The following is a 12,906-nucleotide window of genomic DNA, read 5'->3' as shown; positions in this document are numbered from 1 at the left end:
GTGAGACTAACATGTTACACATGAGTCTTCCAAGTAGCAAGACATTATTCAAGAGTCACCAAAACTTTTAAATCAAAGATTAAAGAAATAAAACCAAAAAGGAAATAGAATAGAGTTTCCCAAACTTACCTCTCGGGAGTCGGTGAGGAGGCAGCGACCCGCGCTGGAGTGGCGCCGGGAAGCTTCTCCGGCAGCACGAGGCACGGAGAGGCCGAAGCCGCCGCCTGTGCATGCACAGTGGTGGCGGCGGCAGATCCGAGAGAAGAAGAGGGAGTGAGGGAAGAAGGAGAGAGGGCGCTGCCGGAGCGACAACACCGAGCGACAAGGGCGGTGTACGCGGGGCAGCGAATTGGAGCCGGTAACGGCTGATGTGTCAGTGGTGAGAGGCCGGGAGGGACGACCGCAGTGGCATTGATTCCTGTACAGCAGTGATTCGGCGAAACGACGAGCTCCTGGAGCTTGAGCATCTTTAAATTTTGGGCGGCCGCCGAATACGACGAGCCAACGGAGGAACTTTGGGCGGCCACCGAATAATCGAAAAATGAGAAAAACGAGATAAAAGACTTTACTTAGGAAGCATGCATTTTTATTTATTTATGTGAAAAGTGTGTTAATTTATGTATTATCTAAATTTTAAAGATGAATCATCGCAAGTGAAATGTGCTACCAAGGGGAAGAAAGTGCTTGAGAATTAAGTAGTCGAGGTGAGCTTTCTTATACTAAAAATACAAATCGTATTTTATGAAAACACGAACACATGTTTGTGATTTTTAAAGATGTTGTCTTGCCATAAATGTTTTGTGTATGATGTCTATCTGTTGGCTACGGCCAAGTGAATTATGAATGATGATATATGTGAATCGATTCGATTTTGAGTCCTAGTAGGGTGGTGTCCATACTTGGAACCTCTGACCATGAACGGCAGAGAAGGTGACCGTGGAAGGTGGCCACCTTCCCGGCACAAGGATACCTCTGACATGATGGGCAAGGAAGGTGACCGTGTGAGAACACCATCTCAACGGCACAATGTGATCAGATATGGCTAAGTACAGGAAAAAGGGACTACAGTCCAATGTGAATATTTTTAGTAAGCTCGGGTCCTTTTCAATAACACCCCCGAGTGTTACTGTGATGATGGCTTGACAATATTTTCAAATGTATATGTGTAATTTTCGGCAATGTGTTCACTGAGTACTTTTTGTACTCAGCTCTGCATATAGTGGGGGTATAAGAAGCGGGGAAAGAAATAAGGGAAAATAAAATCAAACATTGGTTGCGAGGCATGACTAATTAAGTGCTGATACATAGAAGAAAGATACTCAATCATGAAAACTCGAGTAATTATTTGTAAAAATTTTAAAATATCAGAGTTTTGAACAAAATAGACTTGAGTCTTTCCAAATGCACAACGGAAGCAAATGAACGCGGTTCCATGTATGAAGACATGAACCTCCGAGAGTCAAAATCTAACTGAATTAAATGCCTTGTCTCAATAGCACTTCCTCCACCACTTCGCTGCTCAACCTGCACATTTAGTCACGGTTCCCCGACTATGCTATCCTTAGCTAGTGTGGTCGTGACACCTGCCATCACTTTCTTTGATGCGGATTCAGCGCCTCAGTATTTGAAGTCGCTCGTGAGGATGGACCAGTTGGGCTATCCGAACTTCAGATTCAGATATCGAGATGGATGACTACTACACTTGGCTCGTGGTTTTGATTTATAGTTTTATTTTTTCCTTTGGAGATGGCCAACCCTTGGTCACCATCCTTGTATTTATTTTCTTGTTATGTTAGTTTTATCATTTGTTAGATGGTTAGTACCCGGTCTGTGGGGATACCATTGTAGCTTTGTTAGCTCTTGTGATTTGTATCTCCTGTGCGGACCGAGTCACTTTTGGACTTGGTTGATTTATGTTTCTTTCGTGATTTTTGATAAAAAAAAACTAAGAGGGAGGTAGAAAGAAAAAATAATTAAAGTATTGTTAGTGGAGAATGAGTCTCACCTCATTAAAGAAAAAAAACTCGAAATTAGAAAATACATACTTTTATGAGATGAACTAATAAGGAAATAGTGCATATTTTTGTGGGACAGAGGGAGTAATATAGTGTTTGTATAATAACATGAAAATTTTCACTGGTTAGTGGTTATTATAATACTCCCTCCGTCTCAAGGTAATTGGACATTTCTTTTGGGTACGAGATTTAAGAAGTTGATTTGTTAAAGGTTAAAATGGAAATATGAAAGTAAGAGAGGGAATAAAGTAAGAGAGATAATAGTTTTTACCAAAAAAGAAAATAACTCAACTAACTTGAGACAAATAAAAATAGAATACGACTCAACTACCTTAGGACGAAGAAAGTATGATAAATTGATAGACAAATAAGATTAAGCTAATATAATAACATTGATTTAGAAAATAATATATATCATGCCTAAAAATAGGAAAAAAGCACTTACATTGATGATGGTAGGTGGAAATATAGTAATGTTCTATTCTCTTTAGGAGTCCCGGTTATTCATATTAGTCCATCTCATTTTAGGAGTCCGAGTTAGAATCTTTCATAAAAGGTAATAAACCTTACATTCCACTAATCTCATTCGTTCACATTTTATTATAAAACTAATATATAAAAATAAGACTCATATTTCACTATTTTTTTCATATAGTGAAATATAGTCGGTGGAAATATAGTAATGTTCTATTCTCTTTAGGAGTCCCGGTTATTCATATTAGTCCATCTCATTTTAGGAGTCCGAGTTAGAATCTTTCATAAAAGGTAATAAACCTCACATTCCACTAATCTAATTCGTTCACATTTTATTGTAAAACTAATATATAAAAATAAGACTCATATTTCACTATTTTTTCATCAACTTTCCTTTATATTTCTTAAAATACATGCAGAATTCAATTGGAACGCCTAAAGTGAGGAGGGAGTTTTAAACGAAAATATTGCGTACACACACCCTTCACTAATTAAGTTTAATTCTTAATTATAGGTTTATTTTCTTTGTCAGTTTGTCACATTGCAATTTATGAACGGTCCGACCATCCGATCACGAAATTAAATAGCCATAAATGGATGCAATTTATTTTTGAAACATTTTATTTATTTCTTATTATATTCTTATAAATAAATAGTCCACATCTACTATATTGAAGTGTGGGGAAAGAGACGAATAGGGAGGCCCTTAGTAGGAAAAGGCGTGGGGTCCATCACAATCTTCTCGTCAGGAAAGACCATCTCCAGTTTAAATCTGGTTACCAGATGGTGCATGAACACCAATATCTCCAGCCTTGCATACTCCTTCCCGGGGCACATCCTCGCTCCCCCGCCGAACGGGACGAACGTATACGGAGCCGGCCCCGATCCCTCGAACCGCGACGGGTCGAATCTCGTTGGCTCCGCAAAGAACTCTGGGTTCTTGTGCGTCGAGTTCGTGTTCCAGTACAGCTTCCACCCTTTTGGAATCGAGAAGCCGTTGTAAGTAAAATCCGCAATGGCTTCCCTGAACGCCCCTTGCAACGGCGATGCCAACCGCAGCACCTCACACGCCACGTTCCACGAGTACTTCATCTTCTGCAGATCCTCCCAACTCAGTAGCTCCCCGGCTGCTTTGGATCTTGCAATCTTCACTTGCTCTGTCATTCCACGGAAATAAAAAATATATATTTATTTATTGTGTTGCACGGATAAATAATCAAGCAAAAGAGAATAAAATAAAATAGACCACTTTTTCCATTTTGGTTTATCCCATAAAAGTAATTACTTACTTCATCTGATTCCTAAAAATATGAACTTTTGAAACTGACATTAATTTTAATATAAAATTGGTAAAGTAAAAGAAATAGAAAGAAAAAGTGTATCAGTAGAAAATGAGTATCACCTTTTTAGAAAGAGTGGAAGTTCCCTAAAATGGAAAGTTTTCTATTTTTAATAAATGGACAAAAAAGAAAAAAAAAGCCTTATTTTTAAAAAAATGGAGGCTGTGTATTTTAGGGGAAAAAATTTCTCTAATGAAATAGACCCCAAGATCTACTAATAATACTCCAATAATTTTTTCTTTCTATCAATCTCTTACTTTACCACTTGTGTCGTTTCAAAAGTTGTCTATTTTTATAGGACTGAGAGAATACTACAATATATGGAAATGACTCAACCAAGGGTGAATAAAAATACATACTGTAATTTTTGTTAAAGTACAATACCTTGTCGATTGATTTTGGTATGGTTAAGGTATAGATTTGTACATACCGGTATATTAAAACACAATATTATATCAGTATCAATATATACTAATCCGATGTATCATATTTAGTATATATATATATCAATCATATATATTTACATATTATAATTATGATTACGGTTATAACAGTATTACTATATCTCGTACCGAATTTCGGTATACAGAAATATGGTACAACATACCATAGTAATAATACAGTAACAGTAAAATTTATCATACGGAATTTCCAGCATACCGAAAAATTCGATAAGGTATAACTATGATAGTTTCTCATACTGCAATTTTTGTTACGGTGTGCAGCATCCCTAGACTCAACTATGTGGATCGTACCAAAAATGGAAAAACGACGCAACTATGGTGAAATTGAGGGAGTAATATTTTAGTTACCATTGTAGACACGCTCGTAGATGTGGGGTAGCTCGGCGAGGTACTTGACGATGGAGGTGCAGACGGAACTAGCGGTGTCGTGGCTCCCAGTCAGCAACGCTAGGATCATGTTGGCTATGTCTAACTCCTGCGTATCGTCGCTGGTGAGCAGCATTTGCGAGAGGATGTCCTGCGACGACGACACCTTGCCATTGGGGAGGTCTAGCTTCCGCTGCTTGATGATGGCGACGAGCTCCTTCCTAATGAAGTTGGAGGCCTTGATCCCCTTGTTGAAGGGAGTTCCTGGAAGATCAATGGGGATGGAGATCACACCAGAGGCAAGCAGATTGAACGGCTTAGCAAATTTGTCGAGTTGTTTGGGATCCTCAATGCTGAGGAAGAGGCGGAATGCGATTCTGAATGTGTAGTTTTTGGCGAGAGGGAAGACAACGACCTCCTTCTTGTTATCCCATCCGTCGGCGAAGTGGTGGCGGGCGATGTGGTCCATGATCCCGATGTAGCGGTGGAGGGCTTCGGGTTGGAGGAAGTTAGGGAGCATTTTCCTCATCTTGATAGACTCTTCTTTGTAGGAGGTTCGGATGGAGGATGAGAAGATCTTATCGACAGAGAATGGCCACCACGACTGCACGAGCTTGTTCTCGTTGGAGAAGAGGAACTTGTTTCCTGTTGCGCCACAAAAGACGGCTGTGCGCTCGCCAAGGAGGTGGGTGCGGAAGACAGCGGGGGAGTACTTAGCCATTCGGTCGAAGATGAACTTCTCAGGGTGGCCCTTCCGGCCCATGGAGAAGAACTCGAGGCTCTCACCAATCACTGGCCACCCTGTCCTGCCCGGGGGCAGCCCTGTCCCCGGTTTGGACTTGTGGAAGAGGAACCGGAGGGATGAGAGCAATAAGGTTACCAAGAGGCAAAGGAGAGGCATGTAGAAGATGTCCATGCAGTTGTATTTGAGTGTTTACGTTGCTTGTTTTGTTTAATTGGTTGATGCATGTTGGAATGTTTATGAATTTATGTGTTGTTTATATAATACTCCATTCATAGGAAGATGACCATTTCCTTAGGCGTCACGAGATTTTATGCACTTTTATTGTGTGTTAGGTACAAAAAATAAAGTAAAAGAGATGGAATAAAGTAGAGATCAATGAGTTTCTATTTTTAGTAGTCATCTTGGATAGAACAAACTAAAAAGAAATTTGGGTCATCTTTGGTGGGACGAGGGGAGTATATCATCGGCTTCTATTTTAACCTTACTTTTGAGAAACGTACGGAAAATACAAGTATTGTAACCTTATTTTTTTGGGTTTAACAAATGTTTTTTCCTTTTCTTAAATTGTGATTTTGGGTTGGAATTCTGTACCGTGTTACAAATGGGAAGTGTAAACTAAAATAAAAATATTGAATAAAAAATAAAACTAGATATGATAATTAGAATTTGTAAGTATTTTAATTTTTTAGTTAAGAGCTCAAGTGTTTTACGTAAAACGTACTAGTATTATTCTTTAAAACATTATACTCTCTCTATCCACGATTTATAGATCCAATTAATTATTTGGATGTCTACGATATAAAGATCAATATACTTTTTCAATTTTGGTATACAGATCACATTCTACAAACTTTTTCCACTCATGTTCTATTATAATATGAATACTAAAACGAGACTTACATTCTACTAATTTTTTCATTAAATTGTTTTTTTCATAAAATTAAATAATTATTTTAAAACTCGTGTCAAGTCAAAATGACTCTTTCAGTAATGGTCGGAGAAAGAATATAACTAAATCCAAATGATATTCCAGCGTTTCATATATTGTTTTTGTGCATTTTAAACACACCACTTTCTACAGTATTACAAAACACAGTAGAGGATCCCACTCAAAAGAAAAGAACAAGACTTTTTTTTGTTATGTTGTGTGTCATAGTCATAGAGTTTTAAACACATCACTCTATTGTGCTTTCAAATTGAATAAAAGATCCCACCCGTAATTGTAACATTATATTTTGGGTTGACAAGTTACTTTTTCCTTTTTCTTAAATTGCGATTTGTATGTGATCAATTAGGGAAAATATTTCCCGTTGTTGCTAAAGATTCAAATAGATCAATTTCTTTTTGTATCATTTATTTTGTCCTTCATTGATATATACACATCCTACATATTGTGTGATTATCGAATGACAAAGCATACATCGAATATGAAATAAAATACAAATAGAATTATTTTCGTCTGTTCCATAAAAGATGTCTCATTTTTCTTTTTAATTTATTTTAAAATATCACCTTTTCAATTTTAGAAAAAAATTCTCTCATATTAATATAAAAATTATATTTTTTTCTTTTCACTTGACACAAAATAAAACCTTCTAAAATCATATGTCATCCCATAAATATGATAGTATCTTTTATGAGACAAAATGCAGTACAATATTGAGCAGGGCACGATTTGTTTGATCATGTGTTAACTGCTGTCTGTTTGTCTACATTAATTATTTCTGTACGATAATAGTAATAATTTCTTTGATCTACATTAATTATTTCTTTGATCCCATAAATACGAATGTATGATAATAGTAATAATTTGTCCATTAATTATTTCTGTTTTATTTTTATTCTTTATTAATTGTGTGCGCCAGAATAGTCCTAACAGCCTTTGTTGTTTTTGTCCATTTTTCGAACTCCCGCCACTTATAAAATTATTGAGAAACATAATGTCTTGTTATTTTCAGACCTAGAGATAATCTCCATTGATTCTTGGGGCAAAGTGGAATCTACAGTAAATAAATTTTTGCTTAGATGACTGAAGAATATGATCATATGATTGTTGTTTGAGGTGTTTGAAAAAGGATAACAGTCATTTGAATCATGAAATTTGGTCAAATTTTGATCAGTGTCATAAACTTTGAAATTTGAATATTAAATAATGATGTGCCAATTTTACTCAACTGTCTCATCTATGCACAAATCGGCATTTTTTGGTGATATCAATAACAATAATATTTCAACAAAATAAGAAGAGAAATACGAAAATAAAAGAATGTTAAAAATATTTATTTTAATGAAACATCTTGTTTTTATCATCATTAAAAGACGACATTTTATGCACGATGGAACACCTAAGAAAAATTGAAACTTATTTCAATTTTAATGGTACAAATAACTTACTTGGATTCGAAATGCTCATAGCTCTACATAATCATTTTCTTAGATTGATATCAATCGTCATTAATTTACAAGAAGGTTCTTTGATCAATATATCCATCACTCAAACAAATTAATTAACACCTCCCTTGTATACATTGACAGAAGAAACGTACACAATTCTAGACTATATTTGATGTTGGAAAAGAAAAGGTTATACACCATTATGAGGATAATCGAATTCTAGACTATATTTATTACTAGTATGAAAGAAACACCAATATGACCTGACGAAATATTTAGTAAAAATTAGTAAGAGAAGAAACCAACCAAAACGCCCAATTAAATGTAGTAATATTCTCAACCTTTATCTATAGTACACAATTTTGCAATATGTTTAAATTTTTTTACATTAATTATAGCGCACTTATTATATACAGATCACCACCGTCACATTTTACATCATGGACCGCCTGATAATTCAGTAGCACTCTTCTTCTCCGGCGAGTCGGTGGAGGAGTCCGCCTGAATGTCAACCCCCACATGATCACCGTCATCTTCGACGGGGCTAACGATTCCACGGTGAAAAATCTGCTCCGGCGTCTGTTCGCCGGCCGACTTCGGATTCTTGAAACCCGCTTTTCTCGAAAGTTCACAAACCGAGAGCACGATTTCATCGACGCTGCTAATGATGTCGATGAGCACGGACGCGGTGACGAGTAGCGGCACCATCTCCTGCAAATCCGGCTTCGGCGGCATCGAGTAGCTTTGGAGCGTAGTTTTCAGTTGATCGGCGGCCGATTTGGCCTTTTGCACGTGTGTTTCGGCGGATTCCGGCGGCCTCATTTGCTTGATTGCGGAGGCGATTTCGACAAGGGCCTTGGCGGATTCCGTGCTCATTTCGATGCACGGTTGTCGGATTATCGTTTGGAATTCCGATGACGTTGCCGTTGTAAGAGATTTTGAAATTGTGTATGTGTTTAATGAGTCGATGAGGCTTGCACATTCCCTACTCAGCCTTCCTATTTTGAGGTATTGTTTCCATGGATGATTCAACTTGAATTTACCGTGAGGAGGCTCCCACCATGCAAGATTTGCCTGCACTCACAATAATAAAAATGTTGATTTTTTAGTACTAACGGGAAAGAAATGGGTTGTAGTACTAAATAAATATGGTTTCTTAAGAAATTTAACTATTTAATCAACCAATTGATTGATAAGTACTTTGTATAAAATTTGGACAATTGGGCAAATTTAAAAACTCAAAGAAAAAGTTAAGTAAACTTTAAGAAATCAAAGAAAAAGTAAAAATAGACTTAGTAGACACTTAAACTCTCCTAATACTTTGTCTATCAAAAATAATTTTATTAGTAGACACTGATTTTTATGCGAAATTGGTAAAATCCAGAAGAAAAAGTGATAAAAGTAGAAGAAAGAAACATATAGTGTAAATAAATAAATGAATAATAAATTAGGAGAGAGAACATTAAATAAATGAATAATAAATTAGGAGTAATTTTTTATTTTTAGTATAATAGTACTAATTTTAATGGAAGATCAAAAAAAAAAGTGAGACTAATTTTTTTGTAGGCATAATAAAAAAACGCTGATGTACTGACCAACAAATCCACTGTCGCCTTAGAATCAAGGACGCTTTTGTAGCCATTGAGCGATTTCTCGACATTCTTGGCGCCTGAATCATTGCTACTTTCATCACCGGCACAAGTTAAAAGCTCACCTCCATATCCTATAAAGTATAAACAAATATATGTATAAATTAAAAACCAAGAACATGATTGTCTCCTGTTTTAATTAAATTGTTTATAATAAAAAGGACAGAAAATACCTTGTAAGAAATCAGCAAGCTTTTCAATATTTTTAGCAACCAAAAACTGCAAATCTGGACCAGCCCAAACAGGGCAAATGAATATGGATACGATGATACAAGTCGCCCCGCCAATGAGAACCGTGGATAGCCTCTGATGGGCCAGCTCCACTATCTGCCCGACCCGGTAGCCCGACACCGCCACCATGGTGAAAGTCAATATGAATATCAATACCCCATAATCGTACCTCCTCTTAACGTTCGGATAAAACCGCGTAAATGTAGAAACCGCAGCTGCATTTGCATTATACACAAACAATATTACATTCTCAGTTGTATTTAGCGACGCTTTTTAATTGTGTCATTTTTGGTGGAAATTAAATTTAGAGTCCCCAATTGCATAGAAAATGTTATTAGTCATTATTTTTCTACTAGCTAATAAATTTGTACCTAATGAGAAAACCATGAGTCCAACCACAATAGGCTTGCCTGTGACGCCGCAAACACTAGCCAAATGATGGGCTCCGAGACCTAAAGCGCCGGCAAACAGCGTTGCGAAGCCTCTGTTTATACTTTTTGATAGGGTTCCACCTATAATAATATTATGAATTATTTAATTGAAAACTTAAATACATGCAAAATATATTTTGCTGTGTGTATAGTACTCCCTCCGTTCCAAGATATTGATGTGTTAAATATTAAAGTGCAGAAGAAAAGTTTGAGAAATAATAAAGTATGGGAGCGAAAGAGAGAGTGAATTATGAGTGAGAACAAATGGATTTTCAATAAAGAAAAAGTTTAAAGACTCAACTATCCTAAAAAAGGAATAAGAGTCGACTACGTTGGGACAAAGGGAGTATGATATACTTACCGACAGTGAACTCAAAGACAACGACAACAGTTAAGATTGCCCACATCCCGGCCTCTCCGAAGCCATTGTAGAGGGGTCGGATGTAGTAGAGGAGGGAGCTTAATGTCAAAGCCAATCCGAGTTTGGCGCAGTGTGTGATCCTTCTTGGATCATCCTCTCCAATTTTCTTTATTTTCTTGATGAATTTTGTTAGGTTTGAGTATAGTTTTGAAGGAATGGAGGTGGTGAAAGATGTCTCTTGAGTTGGTGAGTTCATGTCCATGATACAAAATGTGGTTATGAGATGGAGAGAAGCTCAAGACTCAAGAGATATGATACACTTCTGATGGTTGCTAGCCAACTTATATAGAGATGATAATGTGTTAATTTGTGTGTGAGAGAGAGAGTGATAGAAATAATTTAGATCATACTGATCTGATTCCCCAGCTTACTACACAGGCTTGTAGCGTTTTCATTTCTATATTCCATTTCGTATTCTTTATTCTTTTTAAGGTTTCAAGTATAATTTCAAGTGCACTGATGCAGTTCTAGAGTACATGTATTTGAAAAATTAATTTCATATAAAATATACTGAAATATTCAACGTAAATGATGGGAGCTGGGCTAATGCAAATATTTTTATGTTTAGACCTACTTATGATGACAGAAATAACTACATATTGCACAATCATCAATTGTGACGGACACACAAGTGGTACGAAAATTTTCTTTCTTTTATCATCAATTTTGTTGAAATTAATCAAAATTGCCTTTAGAGCTTACTAAGACAAGGCACATAGTTATAGGTTGAATGGTTAGAAGGGACTAGAATTAGAGAAGGAAAGAAAAATGGATGTAAAAGATTGATTTAAAAAGAAAAATAGAGTAAATGATCAAATGAAATAGACAGTAAAAAAATGTCTAAAAATGGCTTACATGAACATAATTTCAAGTTAGTTAATGTACTGTACTTAGGGATGTCAATCGGGCCGCCTCGTCAGGTTTCGGGTCAACCATACTTGGGTTGCGGGTCAGTCGGATGAGGGCTAATCGGTTGTGATTCCTTTCGGGTTATAAAAGTTCAACCCTAACCCTAAAAGCTCGGGTTTCGGGCTAGCCCAGCGGGTTAATCGGGTTGCTTCCGATAATATTAACATACGATCAATCCAATAAATAATGATTAAAATTAGTTATATTCATACAATGTAAAATATTTAATTATGATATATTTGAGATATATGCTTAAACTCAATCATAAACATGATCAAATACTAATATTTGAGATATTTCACGGAATTTTAATGCATGTTTTAGAAATTTAAATATTTTTTTAATGAAATTGAAGTTTTTAATTTATTGATCAATTATTATATAAATAAAAATTCAATATATGGTTTGTATATTTAATATAAATTCGAAAGTTATTTTTTAGTTATCTATATTATAAAATTAATCAATTAAGTGTCGAATTAAGAGTAAAAAAACAGAATAATAAAATTTTTATCGGGTTTTCGGGTCTGGCCCTAACGGGTTGCGAGTTAATCGGGTGCGGGCTAATCGGGTTTTGATTTTATCGGGCTAGAAATTTCCAGCCCTAACCCTATAAATTTGGTGGGCTATTCAGGCCAACCCACGAGGTACGAGCTAAATTGACATCTCTAATTGTACTAGTATACTAGCTTTAAAATGGCTTAAAATGAAGTACTATAAAATATAGTACTGTAATATCTTTATGGGATGTAATCAATTGCTAACTAATTAGCAATCCAAAATTAAGACCAATTCTTAACCATTAGATTATGAGATCTAGTGATTGATATAATACTAAGTCGATCATATTTTAAATTTAAATAATTATTAAATAAAATTAAAGGGTACTAATGTCAATTCTCTCTTATTAAAATTATCCCAAAACTTTAAATTTACGTAACTCTCTCGATTTAAATTATTTTTTAACAAAAAATATATCAAATGAAAGGTAATTTTATAAGGATTCTAACTAGATCTCAATTGCATAGTTCCGACGACGTTCGGATGATGAAATTTGATAATTTTTATTTCAATTTTCGTATATGTTGATAAACCGATTTTTATCAACAAATACATCAAAAAATTTCAATATAATGCATGTAAAATCTCAATAAAACCTTGTAAAATCTCAATTAAACCATGTTGATATTTTTGTGTACTTATGTTGAAATATTTATATCATTGTGTTGATATTAATTTGTAATACACTATGTTGATATAAATAAAAAACACGAAAATTATGATATGATAACAGAATGACGATCTTACCCCTTTATTGATATTTTGTCTACTATTTATTGAAATTCATAAGGTTTATTCTCATCCACTCATTTTAAAATCTAAGGGCGTAGATTTGATCTTAATTTTGGATTATGATGCTAGAAGCAATAGAAGAGGACCCTTATTTTTATTATGTATATAATATAT

The 12,906-nt window shown here is 35.4% G+C and overlaps 2 protein-coding genes across 2 annotated transcripts; both read right to left on the bottom strand.

The window, feature by feature from the left end:
* Positions 1-2,833: 2,833 nt before the first annotated feature.
* LOC121761221 (beta-amyrin 28-monooxygenase-like) lies at positions 2,834-5,603 on the bottom strand. Its single transcript, XM_042156845.1, has 2 exons — positions 4,642-5,603; positions 2,834-3,646 (listed from the first exon to the last, which is right to left on the bottom strand). Exons 1-2 carry the CDS (start codon positions 5,573-5,575, stop codon positions 3,156-3,158), a joined length of 1,425 nt encoding a protein of 474 aa, XP_042012779.1. The 5' UTR covers positions 5,576-5,603; the 3' UTR covers positions 2,834-3,155.
* A 2,633-nt stretch (positions 5,604-8,236) lies between these two features.
* On the bottom strand, positions 8,237-10,732 carry LOC121760793 (aluminum-activated malate transporter 8-like). The gene is made up of 5 exons (XM_042156410.1): positions 10,471-10,732; positions 10,050-10,190; positions 9,621-9,893; positions 9,394-9,521; positions 8,237-8,872 (listed from the first exon to the last, which is right to left on the bottom strand). Exons 1-5 carry the CDS (start codon positions 10,730-10,732, stop codon positions 8,237-8,239), a joined length of 1,440 nt encoding a protein of 479 aa, XP_042012344.1.
* Positions 10,733-12,906: the final 2,174 nt, after the last annotated feature.

Source organism: Salvia splendens, chromosome 13 (assembly GCF_004379255.2).
Source record: "Salvia splendens isolate huo1 chromosome 13, SspV2, whole genome shotgun sequence".
Lineage (NCBI taxonomy): Eukaryota > Viridiplantae > Streptophyta > Magnoliopsida > Lamiales > Lamiaceae > Salvia > Salvia splendens.
Note: the sequence above shows the minus strand (reverse complement) of the source record. Positions and strands in the feature narration are given on the sequence as shown.